Source organism: Fundulus heteroclitus, chromosome 8 (genome assembly GCF_011125445.2).
Source record: "Fundulus heteroclitus isolate FHET01 chromosome 8, MU-UCD_Fhet_4.1, whole genome shotgun sequence".
Taxonomy (NCBI): domain Eukaryota; kingdom Metazoa; phylum Chordata; class Actinopteri; order Cyprinodontiformes; family Fundulidae; genus Fundulus; species Fundulus heteroclitus.
Genome location: NC_046368.1, coordinates 29,886,936 through 29,910,465, shown reverse-complemented (window position 1 = coordinate 29,910,465; position 23,530 = coordinate 29,886,936). Strand labels below are relative to the sequence as shown.

The window sequence follows — 23,530 nt, the reverse complement described above, 5'->3', positions numbered from 1 at the left end:
CAGGGAGCCTCGGTCTGCGTCGGGGAAAAATGAGCGCCTCACAGTTAAACTTCGTTCTGCTGGAGATTTCAAATCAGCTCAACGACGAGAATCTGGAAAAGCTCAAGTTCCTGGTCCGGGCCCAGATAGGGAAACAGAAACTGGAGAAGATCAAAACGGGGCACCAGTTGTTCGAGGCTCTGTCGGAAAGAGGCCATCTGGCCGACGACAAAACAGACTTTCTATCCAACCTTCTGCGGCAAATTCAGCGAAATGACCTGGCTGACAAGTTAAACAACTTGGAGACTCAGAGCAGAGACCCCGACAACGACATTAGCGACACCGAGAGAGGTAAACCAGAAAGAACCAATTGGCGGAGTCCGGTTTTTCTTGTTTAGATCTGGGCCGCTGTTGCAGTAGCATTACTGTAACACCAGGGGGCGCTGTTCACTAGCTGCAGGGATCAGAGTTAAACGCTCCTGGGTTTTGTCTTTCCACTTCTCTGCACTGCTGTCCGGCACAAGCCTGGTGGCATTAATAGGCAGGGTCCGTTGGGTTTTCATGGGCTCCACACAAAAACCCACAACCATGCTGCTCAACCGACACACTTTTCTTGCTAATGTGACACCACTTAGGGAGAGTCGATGAGCCGTCACAATATTTATTAGACATATTGCTCAGAACTCTTGTTAAAACAAGGAAATAATGCTGGAAAGTTAAGGGTTTATATATTTATATATATATATATATATATATATATATATATATATATTTGGGGTGGGTATTGCCAAAGAAGTCACGATTCGATTCGAATCACGATTCACATGCCACGATCCGATTCTATCACGATACTTGAATTATTGCGATGTGTCGCGATGCATTGCGATATTTTCACTGAACACTGTTAGAAAAAAATACAGCCATTACCAGTGGCTGACTGGCTGTGTATGATCTGGATAGTGTCTTCAATTGATACATAACTGAAAGAAACTGAATTCATACATAGCTGTATTTGTTGAAATTACTTTTGGAGGTATTGCCATGAAAACAAATATTACTGTTACTGGAGTGGACACTGACAAAAAGTGCTTAGGATTTATAAAAGTTAAAATAACAAAATAAGGATAATCAGTGCCGTTTACATGGCCTCAGTGGTCCTTTAAACCAATGAAGTTGTATTTCACTTGATTTTGGCTGATGTTAACCAACCATTCATGCAATTTTATTTGTTCATTTTTTTAAATTGGTAATCGATGCAGTAGATCGCGAAAATTATAATTGCGATGCTTCGTCACGACGATTATTTTGCACACCCCTAATAAATATATATATATATATATATATATATATAAGCCAGGTCAACCCCTTGTGAGTGGGCTCACCACATTGCCCAACATCACCACCAATTCAGCATGTTCTGATGATAAAGCATCTGTGGCACTTTCAGATGATTTTAGACATATCTAAGATTCCCACAGGTGTTCTGATATATTGGTTTGGTTCGTTGAAAATAATGGGATCACTGGGTTCTACAGTCACCAGATCAATCTAGGATGTGGTGGAACAGTAACAAGGGAAACATCTAAGCAACTGATGCTTTCATGCCAACCTGGACCAAAATCCTAACACCTTGTTGATTCTATTCCATGAAGAATAAAGGCAGTACTGAAGGTAAATGTGGTCCGACCCAGTAGGAAGGTGATGGTTTCCTTTTGCCTTTAGAACAATATACATCCAGCTCCTCTGTTGAAGTGTCTCCTGGCAAATTAAGATGCACGTATACAAGTTGTACTACGTCAAATTAAATCTGGCTTCAAAACTCCTGATGAATGTACAGCTCACAGCACCTTTTAATGTAGACAAACATCTGCTGTTTAAATAGGGTCATATCAGGTGTGTGCGGGTCCTTCAGTGCGAGTCAGGACAGATTTGTGGTCTAAAGCCAACCGTTTCCTGCTAAGATTAACAGTGTCAATGCATATCAGATATGATTCATTAAGAATGAATATCAGAATCAGATCCAAATAGGCTACTTCTGACAAAAGCAGAAACATTGATCAGAGTACAGAATTTCATATTATTACTTCTATTGGGAGTAAAATGTAGAAATAAACTGGGAAGGAATTCCAAAAAAGAAGAAAAAAACAGCAACAATTACAGGGATAAAATAATACATTTAGAATGTTAATAGATTTTATTGCCATAGAAATACATCTCTTTTTATAGAAACGGTTTTTGTAAAATCAAATCTATATGTGTTCTGAATTGGTAGTTCAAACTTCAAATGCGTACATTTAGCTCAAAATATTCATGGAGCATTAATTGCACTGGAACTCTTCTCGTCCTTTAGCCAAACTCAGCATTGCCACAGAGGTGATCGGACAGCATCTGGGGAAGAACTGGCGAAAACTGGGCCGCAAACTAAAACTGAGTGAGGTGAAGCTGGACTCCATCGCCACGCGGCACCCCACTGATCTGGAGGAGACGGCGGTGGAGCTGCTGAAGGAGTGGAAGAAGATCCGAAGCGTCGAGGCCCGAGCAGAGGAGCTGATAGCAGCTCTGAGGAACTGTGACCTCAACCTAACTGCTGATAAAATAGAAGAAAGACCTGAATTTGAGGTATTAGGATGAGATCCATATTAGCTGGGAAATAAAAATGACTCCTTATGAAACCGACAGATTGTTAGTTGAGATGAACAAGAGGCTTTTTTTAAAACATCTGTATCCTTATGGCTGTCAAATGGCCGTTATTTGTTAGGTTTCTACACTATCATGAAATAACATTTATAATTCATAATAAGGATTATGGAGCAAAAAATAAATGTTTTTATTTTTGTAATCTTATGTGCTGTTTGCCAATTCAGCCACACAGAAAATAAGTTTACATGTCTGACCTATAAGTGTTGCTTTGCATAAACGGCAAACTATGTCCAAACAAATGATGCGTCAATTTCAAATCCAGGTGACAAAAAGCACTGAACATGCAGTTTGTGTCTTTTCAGTAATAAAGGTTTCATAAATGTCCAACGGTGTTTTGAAAAATCCCCAGTCATCACAGACCAAGTGTTGGGTGTTTTAGGTTGTGTACTAGAGATGATTGAAGGCAGTGGAGGTTCCTTTAGAAAGGCAAACAGCCCTGGAATTGAGCAGGAATGGATAAAGCTAACTCCAGCTTTAGTGTCCTCATCTTCCACCAAAGACATCAAACAAAAATGAACCTGTTTAGGATGGAAATGGTAGAAAACTTGCTCATGTCATAATGACACATCATGGACGGACAAACCTGCTAAAGCCGCTGACCTCTTGGTCAAATAGAGTTCTTTCTTCTGCTGTGATCTTTAGAAACCTTTTCATGTTTTCACACATTGCCACAACAAGTTTAGGTGTATTTTATTGGCCTTTTGTGTAATAAAACAGAATATCGTGCATTGTTATTGTAGGGCTGTACGATTTTTGGCATTAACCACAAGCAACTATAATGGCCTTTAGATAAAAATATTTGTAAACAAGGGCTATTTATTACAAGAAATTTGACTGTTTTTATTAATCAGAATATTATTATTCAAGCGAATATTTGTGAGTTGGACATCAATCCTTGTTGAACATAGATGCTAAGTAATGCTTTGGTGAGATTCCTGAAAGTTTCTGGTAAAAAGTATTGATTATATAAACTCTAAAACAAGTAATAAAATGACGTTATCTCCCTGTTGCAACTCTCTTCCCTTCCATGCGGAGGCAACCCCATTTACACATATTACCGACACCCAAAGGTCGCGTATTATACATGAATTGCTACATAACCAAAAATTGCATAACTCTGCGATTTGGAAATTGTGTTTTTTTTTCAAACTGTAATTAAGTTGTAAATGTGATTAATTGTGCAGCCCTATCGACATAAGTATGTTTTTATGTCCATTACTCTGATACCTCTAAATCATTTCCAGTACAACGGGCAGCCTTCAGGAGTCACTTTACTAGGTAATAATGGCCACGCACCACACGGCTCAGCTGACTTTAATTTAACAACTGTGTTTATCATGAGCTCTGCCCACTCTACATCCAGGGTTGAGGTAGAAGACCTAAATATAAAGCTTTAAATAGTCTCTGAAATCCTCCAGTTTCCATTGAGAGAGTTGGCCGCTCTGACACAGGCTCGGTCCAGTGAAAGTGAGCTCCGTTCCCCTGGTTCAGCTGGGGATTTAGCCCCGAAAATCAAACCAATATAAATATATTTATTGCTGCTGAAATTTTTTTTATTAACGTGTTCTCCTCGCCTCACAATCACTAAGGTAAAAGATCTCAAATTTTTTGCTCGGTGCATAAAAATAGCCGGAGAGAAAACAGGTATGGTTTGGCATTTCAAGGCTGCTTTTTGGACCTCTAGCTAGGCCAGCGTTCGCCACACCCCCCGGTGCCTGCTGCCTGGGAGTCCCGTGAAATCAAGCCGATATAAATTATTTCACTGCGGTTAAATCTTTCGTCTCTATTAACATGTTCTCTATCCGTCGAGCGCTCTACAAATCTGGCCTTCACGGAAGAGAGACTAGAAGAAACTGCCGTTGTAGCTGGAAGGCCATTAGAAGCCCTGTTTTCGTTTTTGCCGCAGGCCGTGCTACGCTGCAAACATATGGAGGAAGGTGTTCTGGCCAGATAAGACCAAGATTAAGGTTTCTGGACAAGATGAACACACCGTTGTGTTGGTGGCATCATGCTGGGTGGATGCTTTTCTCCAGCAGTGAGTGTGCAGCTGCTTAAAGCTAATGGGAAGATGGATGGAACCAATCCTGAAAGGAACTAAAAGCCTTGATACTAGAGCAGAGGTTCACCTTCCAGCAGGGCAACAACACTATCCTAAAAATTTCAGCTAGAGCTACAACCATATAGTTTAGATAAAAGCATGGCCGTGGGTTAAATTGGCCCGGTCAAAGTCCAGGCCTGGTAGAACGATCGTAGAAGCAAAGCCTCTGAAAAAGATTGTCAGCTGCTAATGCAACAACAACTGCTTGTGCTTACCATCAAACCCCAGACTGTCACTCTGTGCCCCTGAGCAAGCCCCTCTAGCACATATTGTTCCCTGGGCACCACTTAGTGTTGGCAGCACCCCGCTCCCTAAGGGATGGGTTAAATGCAGACAAATTTCACCTCTGTAGGACTAGAAAGGGATCTTTCCTCGTTGTCCTTCCACTTCATAGCTGTGCACTACACTGTGCTCTATCACGTGAAATCCCAAAATAATACACCAAAGCTGTGTTTGTAATGGAAACACCACAAGAAGAAGACTAAAGGTTATACATCCTTCTGCAGGGTACTGCAGGCCGTCGTTTTGACAGCACCAACTACCTCTTTTTGAATTATTTGTAATGTTTGTTTTATCCCTTGCAGTAAAACGTTTATCGGTCCTCTCTTGACTAGTGTTGCACCAATAGTGATACCAGTATGGGACGGGGCCCCGATCCAGCACTAAAATGGTGGTATCGGTATCAGCGAGTACCAACAAATAGTTTTAAATCCGTTTGATGTTTCTAGCTGCTTGACAAACTAAGTCATGTTTTACGCGGATGTCTTTATTCTTTAGTTTTATAGTTTCCCCATTGTTTTCATCAGATCAGAATTAAATGTAACATACAATAATTCAGTTTGACTTTGCTACCTACTGCATAAGAACATTGATGGGGGAGCCCTTCCAAATCACAAAGTTTAAAGATCATCATCAAAAAGTAAATCAAACCGGGCCCTGACAAGTGAAAAGATCTTCTCGGACATGGGTGTCAAACTGGCCGGGTCCTGCAGCTTTTAACGTGTCTCCGCTTCATCACACCTGTATCAAACAGTTAAGTAGAAGGATTGATCACATTGAGGATTTGGCCATCTTATACAGGCACCTGGACCAGGGACAGCGGCCTTTGAGAACTAGATTTTCATACCCCTGTTCTAAAACCTTTAGAAAGGCCTATTTAGGTGAATCAATGTATTTAACTCAGTCTGTATGTAGAAATGTCACCAATTATATGTATGATTGATGAAAATTAGACATATGACATAAAATGGCAGATCTGTAATTAAAATCCAAATGTGCTTATATTAATGTCTGTAATGAGTGGATGTTGGGTTAATGAGAGAACCAAATAGAAGACGCTTTGTTACAATCAGGTTATGAAGCACACTTCAGCAGTTCAATTTGAATGAATCTTTACTTTTGTTCTAGCATTTTATTTGTTGTTTCTCTGTTTCACATCCAGACAGCAGGCCACGTGTGATGCTTATGGAGCTGGGAAGTCAACAGCCATGTGGCTGAAATCCACACCTCTCCTGGCATCTTCACGTCTTCAGCTCTGTAGGTGACAGGGCGCAGCTGAAGTTTCTGCAAAAGAAATTTATTTCAGCGGGGGGACTTTGCTGAATAGACAACAAACAGTAAACGTAGACCGAGGGATTCTCGGCTGCTGGTACTCTAGTACAGGGATTCACAAGAATCCTGTACTGGGGGGCTGGTGGGGTCATACAACGATTTGATGCTGATGTGCTAAAAATATTTTGTATTTCTTTATTTGTGAAACCCATACCAAAATATAACTCTGCAAGATGCTCAACATTTCTTATTTTAAAGCAGGAGGAAGGCTACACTTTTTTGGTAAGAGTTTTCATTAAAAAAAATACAACTTTTTTCTTGAAATAATACACTTTAATCTCAAAATATTGTGATTTTCTCCAAAGCAGAAAAAGGGGGTCACCAGTCTGTGGCCCTGTTATTTTGGGGGTTGCAGGTAGAAAGGTTTGGGAACCCCTAGTCCAGTGGACCTCGCTGCTACAGGTAAAGGGAGGAAAATCCCAGCTGTCCTATAACTCAGCCGACAGCGGTCAATGTTCAACTAGCTAGCGCTCACTTCAAGCACATCTTGGTTGTGGTTTCATCTTATTTGAGGGTCACAATGACCTTTAAACCGCTGTTTCGTTGACACTAGATGGCTATCTGTAGACACCTAGACTTATTGTTGGGTTTGGTCAACAGGAACAAGCCTGCTGTTCTTCTATGGAAGAGACACTCATCTTTAATAACTTCGCCCTACCCTGCCAAAACAACCACATTTTCAATTCTACTTTTTTTTGTTAGCTCGGTAAAAAAACATTAAAATCTATTTTAAGAACAATTATTAGTTGCATTGGCAGGAATAACAATCTATAGGTCGTGTCAAACTGTGGAAGATTCACTTATTTCTTTCTCTGAGTTTTTAACAAACGAGCTAAAGCACAGCGTTTCACTTTCCTTCGGTACACTTACAGCATTTGTAGAGCCTGTTCAGCCTGTCAATATCATTCTTGCTCATCTGTGTGGCCTGGCCAAAGGACACATTGTTGTTTGGAATGGGCTCCATGGTGGCAAGGCCGTTCTTGGAGAAGGCGTACCTGAAGATCGCACAGAGAAAGATGATCCTGAGGTTGATTAACGCCTTGGAAAGCCTGCCCAATATTCCCACTTAACTCTACAGGGGGTAAAATCATTAGAAAGAGGAAACCGCTAAAGCTTAACCAATAACCTTGTGCTTTTTTGGTTATTATTCCAGTCAACACTGGAGTTAAACAGTAGGGATGGACTCTTACATTCACGCTCGCTGATAGGGGGGACAAACGGGTCAGTTCTCCCGGGCCCAGGAGGGGAGAGGGGGCCCAGACTGACACTCTGACCATTTTAATGGTCAGAGGGTCAGTCAGCGCGCGCTGACTGCAGCAGCTTCACCAAACTCTCCCCGTCTGTGTCACGACACTTTGCTGTTCCCCCTCCCCTCTCGTACATGGCTCAGCGGCGCCAGCCAATCAGCACGCAGGCTCTACCTGGCCCGCCCACTCAGCTCTCTCTCACAAACAACCGTGCTGCTGCTGCTCAGTCTCGGAGAGAGAGAGACGGCAGGAGCGGAAAAACACGAAGAGGGAAAGTAGCGCCATTTGGCCCTATTTTAATACCGTAAATGAAATCAAGCTGTATGTTTTGTAAAAAGCCGGTTAAATTCAGTGGAAACACAACAAATTTATCTAAGCACGTGAAAAACCATGAGCAAGAAAACGTTAAGCAACAGAAACAGAAGAGAGGAGACGAAACTTCTCTGATTGCCCCAACAGACCCAGACTCACAGACTGACGTCACTGACTGAGGCGTTTCAGCCCTCCAGAAAACATCCAGGTAGATAAGCATGGTCATCTTCAGCAGCAGTTCATGTTAACTTTCAAAGTAGATATTACTTATCATGTGTTACTGGAGCCCACACAGAAAATGTAATTAAGACCCTGAAAGAACCCAGTACATATCCTATTAAAAAGTGTTATTTAAGATAAGATAACATTAGCTAATCCTTTATTTATCCCACAACAGGGAAATTTATAGGATTAAAGCAACAGGCAGGTGCACACAACACAGACAAAATTACATAAGGATTAAAAGATATAAGAAGTGGATTAGGAAATAAACACTATGAACATAACATTATTATTATTATTTAATTGTAATAATAAAATAAAAATCACAAAACCCGAAAGGTCAACAGTTTCATGATACATCAAGCTTAGGGACTGGCTAATATACACCAGGTCAAAAAAGGCCATATTTTGGCTGCAGTGCTTGCTGTTCTCTTTGTGTGTGTGTGTGTGTGTGTGTGTGTGTGTGTGGCAGGTGTAGGGGGGGGGGGGGGCAAAAAGACTGTGTTGTCCTGGGCTCTAGCAAAGCTGTCAGCTGGCCTGCTTGCATTTACCCTTAAAACAACTGCTCACCACACTGGGATCCAATGTTTTCAAAGTTGCAATAAAAAGTGACAGTTAACCAAGTTTTCAGTGTAATAAAATGAGATTGAGGAATAGCAATGTTTGAACTAAAGCTAATAACACAATCAAAACGTCTTCTTACCTGTGATATTGCATAACAGAGTTGTAATCATAAGAGGTCCCCTGGTTCAGAGTGTTAATCTTATTGAAGTTGTGCTCCATACCTATGGGGAACAGAGGAGAGACGCACATTTTTGACATTATCAGTAGACAAGGTTTGTGTCTCTCTGAACCATACAATGAATGCTGAGCAAACCGCACCTCTACGGTTCAAACATGGCAGCAACTGCACAGCAAACAAGAAGGAGCAATCCTTCCTATTGCCCCATTTAAGACTTCCTCTGCCAAATGAAGACGTCTTTCTGCTGACTCGCTCCTTGCTCAGATGCTTCCGTTACTCTGCCTTCGTAGTAACACTGTCTACAGGTGGCTGGACCCTTTAGGTTTTTGCCATGTTTTACTCAGAAGACTCATTGAGAGTCATCCCATAAAGAAATAAAGTTTGGACTAGAAATTTAAACTAATCACAAAATTTCACTGAAAACATTTCTATTTCATTTTAATGTAAATGTACACATGCTATCATAGAGTGTAGCATAATGTGGATTGAATACAGCAACTTTTCCTTGGTAGCATATCAACATGGTTCTATGGTTTTTAATGTCTCGTAATGATCAGGGATCTGAAACATACGGCCTCATATCGGTGCGCCGGCTGGCCCTTACAGAAGCTCCTTAGTGGTGTGTGCCTGTCACTACCACTGAGCTATATTATACACTGGAGTGCTAATAGCCCGCTGTTAGAACGAGTCGCTTTGAAGCCACCAACCGCCATGTTGGTAGTCCCTATTTCCCCCAGTAACTAGGGAATATGTGCGCTACAGCATCGAATAACGAGGATTTTCTCATGTTCGGGGGGGGGGGGGGTTAAAACTTTTAAAATGTCAAATGGCATATATTTTATGTTATGTTCTTAAACTATCAAGTACTGAGACAGTCTATATATGTAAAACATTTATATATATATATATATATATATATATATATATATATATATATATATATATATATATATATATATGTATATATAAATAACAATATACAAGAACATATATTTACATATATCTATACATATATACATATATACATATACACATACTTATATATATATATATATATATATATATATATATATATATATATATATATATATATATATTTATGAATAACGTAAAATATTTCAGCACCTAATTTCCTAGTAGTTGATAGTGTTAGTACATCAACTGACTGTAGAATTACCTATGAAACGTTTTCACAAAGGCAGAAAACTGCTTGTTGCAACCAAATCCTATGGGATTCTGTAAGAGTACGGAGTAGCAAGATGGCGGCCAATGACTTCAGTTTTTCGGCAAAATCAACACTCTAGTGTATAATATAGCTCAGTGGTCACTACCCAATCTGCAACTGTAGCACAATCCGTTCCATCAGCTCATTTGCCCATGTGCAAACAGAATAACTTCCGGTAGGCGATATTTCGTTTTTCTTACTTTTTTATTCTTTTGTCCTTTTTCGGGCTGGGGGTTTCTTTTTGTGTATCTTTATATCTGCGTAAATATGGCATATTCTAAAAATGAAACAACAGAAATACATAAAAATACATCGTTTTTTGGGTTTTTTTTAAGGGGAAGTCCGGTCAACCAGGAAAAATCAGGGGATCATTAGCTATAACCAAAACTAATATGTTTGTGGTTATTTAATGAATTTAGCGTTAATCAAAAAGAAAATAAAAGCATAAATTGTCGTCTGGATCACTGTGTATGGGGGTGGCCATTATTGCCCAAATATGGGCAATAATGGCCGCCTGACATCACATCCTGTGACGTGGATAAGCGGAGCGGCAACAGCATTTCTCTGCGCTTTCCAAGCAAAGTCAATAGGAGCCGTTCTACACAGCTGCGATCATCAACAATTTTTTCGGATTTCCAGAGGACTTCACCATTGAAATTTGCGAGAGCTATTGTTGAAGCAACAATGCTCACATGCATATTAGGGAAATAAAAATATATAAACCATTTCTTAAAGTACATAAAAAACAGCTATAAACACATTTAGAAGTATAGAAATGTATTTGATTTCGAATATTCTTCAGGGTTTTTTACCATTTATTTGATTTGCATATGTATTTGTGTATTTTGTACTTAATAAATTAATTTTAATATTTTATGCCTTGGCTTGGTTATGTGTTCTTTGTTCTATTCCCTGTTCGTTTTTGTAGAAAAAAATAAATAAACAAAGTGGCTGCTATAATGACGAGGTCTTCTCTTGTTTATGATATGTACACCAGAGGGCGCTAAAATCTCAATCGATAATTTTAACTTTCTAATAAAACAAATTCTTGGTACAAGATTATTTGTATAACAAAATTCACCGTATTATTAAGGATGAAAAGAATTTTTTCCAGTCCTGTTTGAACAAATAATGAAACTAACAGAGCGCATTCAGACAATACAGACAAATGTTGCACAATAATATATTCCTGGACTTCTGAGCATATCCGATGATGACGTCAAGCAATACAATGGAGAGAATGTAAAACGCATCAATTTCTTCCAGAAAAGTCTTCAATATTTTCTATATGATATAGTTTAGCATTCTTAATTATTTAGCATTGTGATTTAAGGATAGAAATTAGTATTTTCAGTAACGTAATTACATTATTTTTGGGCGACCCAGAAGGTATTCTGTTCGCGCGTGCGTGAATGAGCTGATGGAATGGATCGTGCTACCGTTACGGATTGGGTAGTGACAGTGCATAGACATCATATACGTAGACGCGTCGTTGGGCGGGTTCTGCCTATGCTGCGATGTGTCAGAGCGTTCGCCATGTTAAATGTGGCAAATCTGCAGTTACTCAGTCACTTAAACAGTATCAGAGGTACTTTAATCTCAGAATATACTTTGTATTCGTAATATTTTTATTTTTGTAATATTACAAGTTTATTTTCGTATCCCTTTAGCTTCATTCTCCTGAATTTTATTCTCATAAAGAATAAAAATAATTAAAATAATCTAACCTGGCCCTATTACTCAATGAGTGAAATAACTCTGCAAACTGTGACTATTCTGGAAATGTTCCCTCTTAATTCTCATAATGTGACGTTTTTCTCATAACATTACCACTTTTATGTTGTTGTTTTTTTTACTTAATTGTCCTAGGTCTTTTTTTCTCATATTAGTAATTTTACCTCTTTAATACTCCCCCAAACAGTCTGTTCCTAAAGTTTCACATGTGACACGGTTTTATGAAATAATGAAGACCGCAATGTTTAGATTTAACAGATTGATCCTTATATTAATAACACTATAATATATATATATATATATATATATATATATATATATATATATATATATATATATATATATATATAATATATATATAATAATCCCACATTTATTTGTCTTATTTATAATACTTAAAAATCTTTATATGCACGTCTATGTCTCAATACAATAGTCTGTACTGTATGCAAGCTAAAAATCTTGAAAAAGAATGGTCTTGCACAGCTTTTTTCTAGTGTTGCCACTCTGCAGCTTTAGTGTGTCCAGTTTTGCAACATGGTGCAGCCTTAGTTAATAGAAGGCAGATACAAGTAGTGAAATCAGCTCAAATACATTTCAATGCAGCATAGGAATGAGGCATCTTCTCTGATCCACGTTCACTACAACAGAACTTAACTCTTTTCTGCCACATACAATATGGCGGTGACGCTGACGTGCGAACCTGAGCCCAACGACGCGTCTACGTATATGATGTCTATGGTGACAGTGCTCACAGACACAGGAAACAGAGCTTTTTGTTCCCAGCAGCGGCATCTTAGACCAACGCGGTCTGTGACAGTGGATTTAAATCCTTCCACGGGTGCCTAGTCCAGTCGGTCAGTCGATCAGTCATGATAGATGTCATGTGAAAGATAAGGGAGGGCTACTTTCTGTATGATCATTAAGTCAAGCCAAACTAAGCTCTAATAAAACATGAGGTGTGGTGTAAGTGTGGAACCTTGAACAATATTGTTCCAGTGCACTCGGATGTGGTTGTCCCTGTCTGAGCGGGTCTGCTCATGGTTGAAGCCCAGGGCGTGGAGCAGCTCGTGCTGGACGGTGTTGTGGTACAGGCAGCCCTGTCGGCTCAGCGACACCGTCTGACCACGACCCTGGCGGCCTACGAATGAGTAGCAGCTGCAACCACAAAGACATGCTGCTATACTCAGAAATCCTTTTGCAAAAAGTCCTTTATCCTGTCATTTGACAGAGGATCTGAAATAGCGTTAAAATCTGGGAAAGAAAAAAAGAACAACGGCACGTACCCGTTCCTAGATTCGATGCTCAACCATTCATGGTCACCGTTCTGGTAGGGTCTGAAACGAATGCAAGAAAACGACGAGAAAGACTGCAGTCCACGAACGATGATGTCTCTCTCGCGGGAAGCTGTGATTGGGTAACACAAGTTGCCGTTTCCATTGCGTTTGTGGCAGGGAAATTCAGATCCATTCATTAAAAAGGGACCAAATAAGATGTAAAAGCATTCACTTTTGTGTTTTCAGTCAATGGGTAGAAAATCTGAGCTGCTGCTTACAGTAGTGGTCGGCGATGTAATAGGGGACGTAGACCTTTCCATCAGCGTTTTTCAACCAGAGGCAACCTCTGGAGGTGCAGGGATCAGCATTTCTGTCTGCCTCAGAATTGACAGCGATGTCTCCTTCGATCAGGGAGGGTTCATCAAAATCAGGGGCTGCAAGAAGAATGCAGGGAAAAGTTTAGAAACCGCAGTGGCTCGGATCATATAAAGACTTTTCCTCTCATCAAAGAGGATCTGGAATGGATATTTTATGCAGCAGATAAACGGGAGGGTTGACCTACTGCGGTCTCTGTTGGCTCTCTCCAGCAGCTCACCGACAGACAATTCCTGAGAGGTGTCCACCTCTGTACAAAGGAGGACATTTAGTAAGCTCAGCATCCTTGCAGCATTTAAACTTGGATAAGAGCGTTCCTAGTTTCTTTCTTACCTTCCTGTATTCAGTGAGGAGAGCATGAAAAAGAAGAGAAAAGGTAGTTTTAATTATGCAACTCAAAGGCCTTGTTGGAACTCTTGTTGGAACAAAGCTTTCTGAATCCTGAATGCATAGAAAACGCTTTCTACTGACTTCAGAAACACTTCTACATCCCCAAGCCATTAAACATAATTTCAAAAAAGGGTTTGAAGTCTTTAATGTAGGTCTCAAACCATGTTTTACTGATAAACATTTTATAGCTGCAGAACTTTGCCTTTGCATTGATCTATTCTTTCTTTTTATGCTTTAAAGATGATTCTAAACCCTCTTAGTGGTTTTAAAGTCAACAACAACCTGCTCATACTCTTCCACTACAGAAGAACAATTTGCAGTTTTGAACACGCCTGCATGCTAGCAGCGTTAGTTTATAACTGAATAGCTTTACCTCGGCCCAGGCAGAGGACAAAAGCAACAGAACCACGAAAGACCAAGAGAAAACCTGCATGGTTGCAACAGGCCTGTGGGAGAGAAAGCATCTGATTTAGAGTTAGAAGGATTACAGTGAAACATGCAACTTTGACTTCTGTACAGACAAACTCTCAGTGTGCCACCAAGGCGTGTAGTACTGTTGGTTAGTGCATCTTACCCAAGAGCCAATACCTCACTGCCAGCACGGGGGATGTTTTATACTGATCCGGCAAGCCAAAAGCAAATAGTCAGATGTGTAAAACTGCTAACCCTGCAGTACACCTTTATTGAAGTAAGCTGTCGTTTTTCTCTGTACTTCTCTGTACTGTTATTTGCACAGGTGAAGAGTTTCCAGTAAAAGAGGCCTTCTGTGTTTGAAAACATGCCCGACACTGATGATAGCTGATTTTCTGCTGTTCAAGCCTCTGCAGCGCCTATTCTGAGCTTTTAATTAAAGGTTATTCTAACGCTGCATTTTCTGACATGCTCTAACAATTAGTGCGTTCTTACCCCAAAGGTTTGAGAAGAAATAGAAACCTAATTGTCCTGCATTGTTCCGTGTATTTTTGAACTGTTGTACTTAGAAACAAAAGAAACGTGTCCAATGTGCCTGTGTGTCTTTCTGTGCAGGTATGTCCTAAGTACAACAGTCTGCATCTTGTTGCAGCAGTGCCCAGAAGCTGACCCACACACATTATAGTACCAGTTGTTGTGATGTAAAGAAATGAGACTGAATTTTTTATTTTTTTATCTTTGCTACTTTTTATGTGAAATAAATCTTGTGTGTTTCCTCTAAAAATAGAATTTTGGAAAACCATAAAGATTTTGGAAAGCTGCATAAACCGTTATGGACAAGAATGTGTACCGTTAAATAAGCTTAACCACCTTTTGGTTCAAAAGCAGCCTTGATTCTGTGAAGATCCCATGTCTTCACTGTACTTTTGTGAACTGCATTGCCAAAAAATATCCTTATCTGCAAATATGTGAGGACATCTGCTGATAGATGTTCTGTCTTACAGTACTTCTAGACTTTGATGCAAATGTTAGAAGTACATGAAATTAATATTGGCAGCCTTTATAACTAGAGTTTTTCATTGGTAGTGACTTTAGTTGGCTGTAGAAGTATTGGTTTCTCTTGTTTTATACATCCTTTAATATTCTGTTTACATTTAGCTTTAAGTTTGTACTAATGTTGATACTTTTATTCTGTTGTTTAATTTTGGTCTAGTTAATAATTTCTGCAATCTTTCAAGGCCATATTGTAACCACATGGTTTTGGTCTGGCCCTTTCACAGCGTGGGATGGTCTTTCATTAAAAGCATCAGGGAACAGTATGTCCTCAACTGATAAGTGTAGTTTTTTTCGACAGAGAAACAGATGTTTAACTTGTAACTGTTGTCAGTCAGCTGGGTTAATATATTAATAAAAGCCTAAAGGTATGATGCAATGTTCAAAGAATCTGTTTTAATTTGGAAAATTAAAAAAAAAAAAAACATGTAAAAAAATACTATTTGATATGTTCTATGTCATAGAACTGTTAAGAAGTTACAGTACAACAGCATGGCAGGAAAGGGTTAGGAGCATGCAATATTTTATTGTTTTATTCACATGTTGGATGCCAACACACCTGGTATGATGCTAGCAAGGGCTCACAGCGATTGTGTTAACTCCCAGATGGCTTCCCAAGTGATTCTAATGAAACTTTAAGGCCTCTTTTCTCACTAATCTTCTTTGCAGAGAGTCAAAATTCAAATGGTCACATCTTCTAAATTCTTTTTTTTTTTTTTTTCCACTAGTCTGACATTGTAAGCCAGCTTAGATTCCACTCTTTCAGGATCTTTAAATAACACAAAGCCATCCCAGTGAGATCAATCTGAACTGCAGTGCAGCCACCAAAAAAACCCCAAAAAAAACTAAAAGGCCACAAAACTCCTGCTAGATTCCAGTTACTTCAAATCGAATTCTAAATAACGTAGATTACATATTTATTATTGTTGTTATCATTATTATAAGTGGTTTTATACATTTTGGTTATTTACAGAATCATGCATGAGCAAATCTTCCAGAAAGCATTACATGCACCAGACTTCTGCAACACTCTTCCTCATTATTGCGTTGGCTTTGGTTACAACATTAAAACATGCTACCGCAGTTTCTGCTTGCAGCTTTATGAGAAGTTGTTGCTGCAGACATTCTGAGTAGCAATCGCCTGTTGACAGGGTGCCTTTCTCCATGACTGAGCCAGCCAACCAAAATTCAATGAGTGCTTTAGTTTTGCAGCTATCAATAACTTTAACACTTTTTAAATGTGTAGGTTCAGAAATCAAATAAGTGCATTATGTTGACCTAAAATGTTCTGTTTCCAGATCAATCAATATTATCAGATTTCTCAGCAAGCAAACCTGAAAAACTTTAACAAGTAAATGTATGGGAACCTGATATGTGCCAAGATGTTTCTATAAAGAAATAAACTCTGCAGAGGCACATATTGCTCTGGACCTCTTGCATTCTTTGGGACATTGTACAAGACAACTTTCTATTCTATTTCCCATTGTTAAAGGAGAGACTGTCAGTCCCAGGGGTGTGAGTGGCAGCATGATGAAAAAACATGTTGAAATTTTGAAACAACATACATAGACACCAGAATGCAAGTTAAAGCTTGGACACAAGCAATGGGACACTGACCCTAAGCATATCCCCAAATAGGGTAAAATTGCGTTTAGGTCAATAAAGTACATTTTTTGTGCGAGCAATAAATGGGTGTGTTGTAGCTGAATGTTATAAGCAAACAAAATTGCTCACCGAAGTTTAATTAGATTATTAGAACAATGTCATAGTTGAGGTCTTTAAACCGAAACACTGACAAGAGCTCGAGAGTCGCATGTTGTAGATGAAGGATGTTTATTAGAACACAAGCTTACACGATACAGGTGACAGGAACACAGCAGGGATGAACAGAGCAGAGTCACTGATGAAGATAGAGGATCTGACAAGGTATCTGACAGGGAAACAATGCATGGATAATTAATCACAGGTGAACTGAGGGATGCGATCAGGCAGATGGAAGGGAGGGGTAATGAGCTGGCAGGTGCAGGGAATTAACAGGGAAATGGAAAATGGACCAGATAAGGGGAAAGGATCTAGCCCATCATAACCTGTAATATAAAGAACCAGAACAGAAAATACACTAGAGAAAGGCCAAAATAAAATTAAGTATCTAACCGAACTACTAAGATCACAAAACAGAACTATTAAAATATTATATAATAAATACAACATAAAGTTGAACAGGTGACAAACGAGGATCTCAGGGTGAATAAAACAAATAGTAATATTAACACAGACTGCAGGATCCCCAGGAAGCTGCCATAAGTTATCACACCCCTGAACTCTCATCCCAACCCCACCCCCACCTCCACCCCGCAGTGCCACCAATATTATCCCACTATTGTTATTTATGTTGAGGCTAAGAGGAGCCTCACCTGTTGTCCACTCTTTAAACACATGCAAGTAGCTTTGCAGCAAAAACGACAATCAGCTTTTTACATGCAAATTATTTTGCACCCATTCTAATACGTGCAAACCTTTTGAAGATCAAGCCCAATGTCTTTTTTTATGCCAGCAGTGAATCACCCTGATACAATCAATTTCTGGAGCATCTTCTCATGCTACAAATCACTAACCTGACTCTCGCCAGACGTATGTTGCTCCGCCTAGCTTCACTCACATACATCTGGAACACCTCCATAGGAATTGCCTATTTTGAAGGCTGGGCCTTATCAAAAATCCTTGCATATGATTGGATAAGCCACTTGTCTGTCATCTTTATTGACGTGCTACTCAACCACTCACACCAAAGCTAACCCGTGACGCTGATGAGAGCGACGCAGGAAAAAAACAACTTTTTTTTTATTATGTATTTGCGGCTCTAGTGGCACGCATTGTATTGACAGTGAGCTGACAGGAAGAGGGGGAAAGACAGGCGGCAAAGCGCCGCGGGTCAGAGTCGACCCCGGGCCGACCGCGTTGAGGACTAAAGGCCTCCTTATATGGCTCGCGCTAACCGCTCCGGGGCGCGTCCGCAGCGGATGCGGGCACGCCCCGGAAAACAAAACTTGCCAAATCCGGTCAGGAGAAGGGCGAAAACATCGTTTCCACCAACAAAAGCCTTCAGAGCCATTCTCTGATGTTCTTTCAATGAAACAATATTAGGTAGATTGGACAACACGGAAGAAATAGCAGCATCAATGTTAACGCTTGCTTCCTCGATGCGAGCCACCATTGCTATCAAAACAGTCTCGCGTCACGGTCGCTTCTCCACTACGTCACATCTATGAAACTCCAGCCCTGCGTCCCGATTGGCTAGACAATAAAATTGGTTGGAGAAATCACTCTATGGGAGATGTCCCAGATGTATATGAGTGAAGCTAGGCGGAGCGACATACGTCTGGCGAGAGTCAGGTTAACATATCACACCGAGAGCCATGAACAAAAACTGGAGTGAAAATATACAGGGGGAGGTGGTGGAGTGTGTGAACAGCATAAGGTTCCTGGGTAATCACATCTCCTCAGACCATTCCTGGACTGTGAACACCTCCTACATGGTGAAGAAGGCCCAACAACGGCTCTTCTTCCACAGGAAACTGAAATGGACTGGACTTTCCAATAAGCTGTGTTCAGCCAAGAGCACGCAAATAGTACTGAAGCATCATAGCTTACAATCAAGATTACATCAGCAGTCTCATCAGGGTTCAGCTGACCAAGTACTCCATCACACCGAGAAATAGCCTGTAAAGACTCATCCTGAACGTCTTGTTAGTTGCTAGGAAGGAAGCAATATGGCTAACAACTGACCCTTTCACAATCAAAGACTGTATTGAATTTATTCATAATATATTTGTGATGGAGAAGTTGACTTTTAGTCTAACACAAGAAGATAAAAAAATTACAATATTTTGGAAACACTGAATCCAGTACATAGTACCTACTATATCTGATTTCTCTTAGGCCCAAGCTCCCCAAGTCACATATTATTAAGCACAGTGGTCATTAAACTGTTACTTTCTGCTTTAATGGCTGAGTAACTTGTTGATTTTTTTCTATTTCCTTTCTTTTAGTTCTCTAGTGCCCCAACTGACTGCTTACTGCTAAGAAAATTGTAACCAATTTTGTCTCAGTTGTAATGTTTGCAATTTTTGAATAAAACCTGAATTGAGAAAAAAAAACATTGGCATTGTATTTCCAAGGTGGAGAGCATAAGAGAAGAAAATGTGGAACAAAATAGTTTTTTTAACGTGTCCTGTCTGGCAGCGTGGCATTAAGAATTGCTGTCAAAAAGAGCCCAACAGATTTTACTTTCACAAGTGAAGCATCGCTGCTTTTGTTAAAGTGCTCCTCTTGAATTACAAATGAACAAAGCTTTATTAGATTTTATTCTGGGACTATTCACAGTTCAATGGACACAAAAACAAAAAGGTAGAAGAGAAAAAATGTAGAGAAAAAGATGAGATTAAATGCTAAAAGGGAGAAAAGGTGAAAAAAAATAGAGGAGCGGAAAAGGGGAGAACAAGATAATATCCTCTGAGTCTGCTTGTACACCTGCAAAGAGAGATATAAAAAGAAAAGCAACACAAACCAATAAAGTATTACCCATACAAACAACCAACGCCTTGATAACATCACTGAAAAATACAAAGTATTATTTAATACGAGATGTATAAAGCTAAACTAATAATAGGGGTGTTCTGTATAAAAGTGAGTCTGTAAGCACCTTAATCCAAGCACCTTTATGTGTTTGCGAGACTGCACTTGTGATTGTAAAGTTTATCCATAGGAAAAATGCACAAAAGAGGTTGTGAAAAACAGAGAGCAGCCCCAAGACACCCCCCAACAGCTACAGTGCTAAAGCCGCTGGGCGCTGTGGCGCTGCGGCAACAAGCCCGTGGGCCCTGCTGGCAGCCAGCTACGCCAGAGCGGATCCAGCAATGGGCCCAGAGACCCGAGGCCCAAGGGCGCCCCGCACCCCAGTGGGGCCCGACAGAGCCAGGGGCCCATGTCCCGTGAAGCAGCCGCCAGGAGTGAGCCAGCACACACCCAAGCACCCAGCCGCGGACTCCGAGGACCACCTAGGCACCAGTGAGTTGAGGCGACCGGCCAGTGGAGGTGAGCGGGACTGGTGGGATGGGCTCCCCACCTAGTGGAGACCTGAGACGTCACAGGAGAGGGTGCAGTCCAAACACGACCTGATAGAAAACCAGGCACATAGTCACATTCACACATTCCCATCCTAGTGCCCCCACATGCATACACTCTTACCCCCAAAAAAAGGACACACTCACACCAATCACACACATCCTATACTCCCAGGTCCAGGTAACGGCTCCACAGAGGGGTATCCAATCCCCAGGAGGTGAACCCCATCATTAGGGTGTGGGGGGGGGGGGGGGACCACTATCAAACCCGACCTACCCAGTCAGTACTCTGGCCCAGCCCCCCACCCCGATCCCATGGGCCACGGGCCCATCCACCCGGTGATGGGGCCAACATGAGGCGAATGGGCCAGCCAACCAGAGCCCAAACCACAAACCCTGACACGCTGCCACCACCACACCCTGCCCTCAATGATCCGGGGGAGAGCAGAAGTGCCAGCCCAAGCTCCAGCCGACTCCAGGACCCAACGGCCCTCCGCAGCTCCGAGTCCGACCAAGCGGCCCGCTCCTCCTGTAGGCCCCAAACTCTGGGCGGCAATCAGAGAACAGGGGTGTGTGAAAGACCCTACGCCTGTGTCCGTCTGCTCAAATGTCATGTTGTGGTGTGTCTCAAATCGGAGGACCAAAAAGGGGAAGCCTGACGGAGCCCACCCCCTTCCGGAAGCCATATCCCCCCCCCCCCCCTCCTCTTCATGCCCCATGTACCCCACCCAGAAACCTCAATGTCTAAATGTAAATGGGGGCAGAGGAAACCACCTGGGGAGAAGCCTACACAATCAGACCCCTTAATTCTTGCCCTACACATGTGTGTTGTGAGACTGTTATAAAAGAAAGTTTTGAAGATGTACAATAAAATTGGGGTCATGGTCGTCACAAGACAGCGGGGCTGGGAAATCCTCCCCGCTCCCCAGTGACACCCCTACGCCCCAAGGTTCTGCATGTGTGGTAGTGAGTTGGAGCAGTCAGAGGGAGGTGTCTAGGGATGGGGAGGAATGACTGGAGCACAATATGCCCTCCCAGGAAACCAGCTTCCCTGTTGGCTCCAATAGGCACTCCCGTTCTCCAAAAACCTACCCAGAGAGGGAGGCACCACTAGCGGGAGAGCCAACCACAAACTGAAACCCACACCCCCAACACAACAGGTAATTGAAGTAAAACAAACTTTAACTGTAAGTTAAGGCCCAGACCCCTGTAGACACATCACACAGGATCACCAAAACTTTTTATCATGCACTTTCCTGGCATGAGGGCCATAAACTGTAAGTATGAAGATCACAGTTAAAATGCATGCAAAATATTTGCAGTTGCAGAAGTATTGTTTTAGCAGTACTACATGAGTTGTTAATTTTCTTGACAGTAAAAATTTTCTTAGCTTACATTTAATTTTTATGTTGTTTCTAAAACAGCACTCTAAAGAACCAATGCATGTACTCTACATCACTGTGAAAAGTTTTTTTTTTTGTGATTTTTGAACTTTACACAAACTTCCATTAAGGCACCCTGTCAAATGCCACATTTTTATGTAAGTCATGAAAAAAGATAAAGTAACTCACACAATTAGGATACTAACTTGTGAAATCATTTCTGTACAACAGGACTGCCTTGGCACATTGAGGCAACCAGCCTGAATATAATACAATAAATAAATACAAGAATGATTGTGATAAAAACAGTACAAATTGAAGAAATCTTTAATTTTCCAATGGTATTTAAAGGTAGGAGGTCAGAAATACCACCTTAGCACATATGTACTAAAAATGTTTGTTTGTTGCATTTATCATTTGAGCCAATACTTTTTATGGGACAACTTTCAGCATATCCTGGTTTTTGCAATGTATGTGCAAACAATACCTAGTGCAACATTGTCCACATATTGAAGAAGTACTGCAATACAAACTAAGGGAGTGTTACAAATCCTTAACTCAACTTTTGACCAAAAGAGGTTGTGCAAATTCACCAACTGGGAAATATCTGTAGCCCGGTGTAAAAGTACAGGGGTTAAAGTTAATTTGTAATACAAATAATTAATTCATTTAGTTAATGAAATAATGTAGTAATGCAAATAAACTGAAAGTAATTTAGGGGTAAAAGCAGTGAAAGGGGAAATGTTATGATTAACATAAATTCATGATAGAGTGTAAATAGTTGATTACGTAGTTACATTAAAAGGAATAGTAGTTGAACAAGGGTGTGTGTAAACCAAACATGAATATGTGGATTTGCGTGATTGGTCCATGCTTTTCGTTTGATTGGTTGCTGTATATGTCAATCGACGTCAACTGTTGGTGATTGGGCATGGTGTGGGGAGGAAGAGAGGCGGAGCGGGAGGAGAGAGGAGCTAGGAAAAAGGAAGGAAGAACGTGGAGGAGAAAACGAGCGCGAGCGGAGAAGACGCCGTTGTTGAACGGGCAAGGACTGCTAGCGAGCGCGAGCGCGAGCGCGAGCGGATCCCTCACCGACTTACCATCAGTTCGCCCTCCAGCCGCTAACCACCAGCTATCTACCGTGAGCATTCGGTCTCAGAGTTCCCTCGTCACTACTTCCCCAGTTAGGTTTGCCCAACTAAATGGTAAGCGGCTAGGCTTCTGGAGATTTCTCTCTGGTTCGATCTCTCTTAACAATTCTCCCTTTCTTCCGACAGTTTCTCCAGCACTGACGTTTAGACCTCGACAGATCCCATCATTAGAATTGATCTCTGTAGTCTGAATTTAAATAAAACATCTTAAACTGCGCATTGTCTTTCGTACTGTGTCTGCATGTGGGCAAAACATATAAAAACCATGACAGTTAAATATATTTAAACCGTATAGAGGTTTAAGTATATGTTCTTTCCCCTGCCGTTTCCATACACCTGTTCTTTCCCCAGGCGTTTCCATACGCTAGTTGTGCTCCAGCGTTTCTGTACGTTGTTGAGCCCTAGCGTTATGGTCCGCCTGTTCTTCCCCTGGCGTTTCCATACGCCTGTACTTTCCCCTGGCGTTTCCATACGCCTGTTCTTCCCCTGGCATTTACA

The 23,530-nt window shown here is 40.9% G+C and overlaps 2 protein-coding genes across 2 annotated transcripts in view; one reads left to right on the top strand and one right to left on the bottom strand.

Moving 5' to 3' along the window:
• Positions 1-3,006, top strand: part of fadd (Fas (tnfrsf6)-associated via death domain) — a 3,060-nt gene extending 54 nt beyond the window's left edge. Inside the window, exons 1-2 of the mRNA XM_036140544.1 lie at positions 1-330; positions 2,330-3,006. The exon at positions 1-330 is cut by the window's left edge and continues 54 nt beyond it. Coding sequence (XP_035996437.1) covers positions 30-330; positions 2,330-2,610 — 582 coding nt within the window. The 5' untranslated portion in view covers positions 1-29 and the 3' untranslated portion in view covers positions 2,611-3,006. The remainder of the gene's footprint in view (positions 331-2,329) is intronic.
• Positions 3,007-6,151: 3,145 nt separating this feature from the next.
• LOC105916250 (low choriolytic enzyme) lies at positions 6,152-23,007 on the bottom strand. Its single transcript, XM_036140543.1, has 10 exons — positions 22,982-23,007; positions 14,286-14,358; positions 13,856-13,859; positions 13,710-13,772; positions 13,426-13,581; positions 13,157-13,277; positions 12,850-13,028; positions 8,873-8,954; positions 7,259-7,383; positions 6,152-6,340 (listed from the first exon to the last, which is right to left on the bottom strand). Coding segments are annotated over exons 2-10 (792 nt in total). The 5' UTR covers positions 14,346-14,358; positions 22,982-23,007; the 3' UTR covers positions 6,152-6,338.
• Positions 23,008-23,530: the final 523 nt, after the last annotated feature.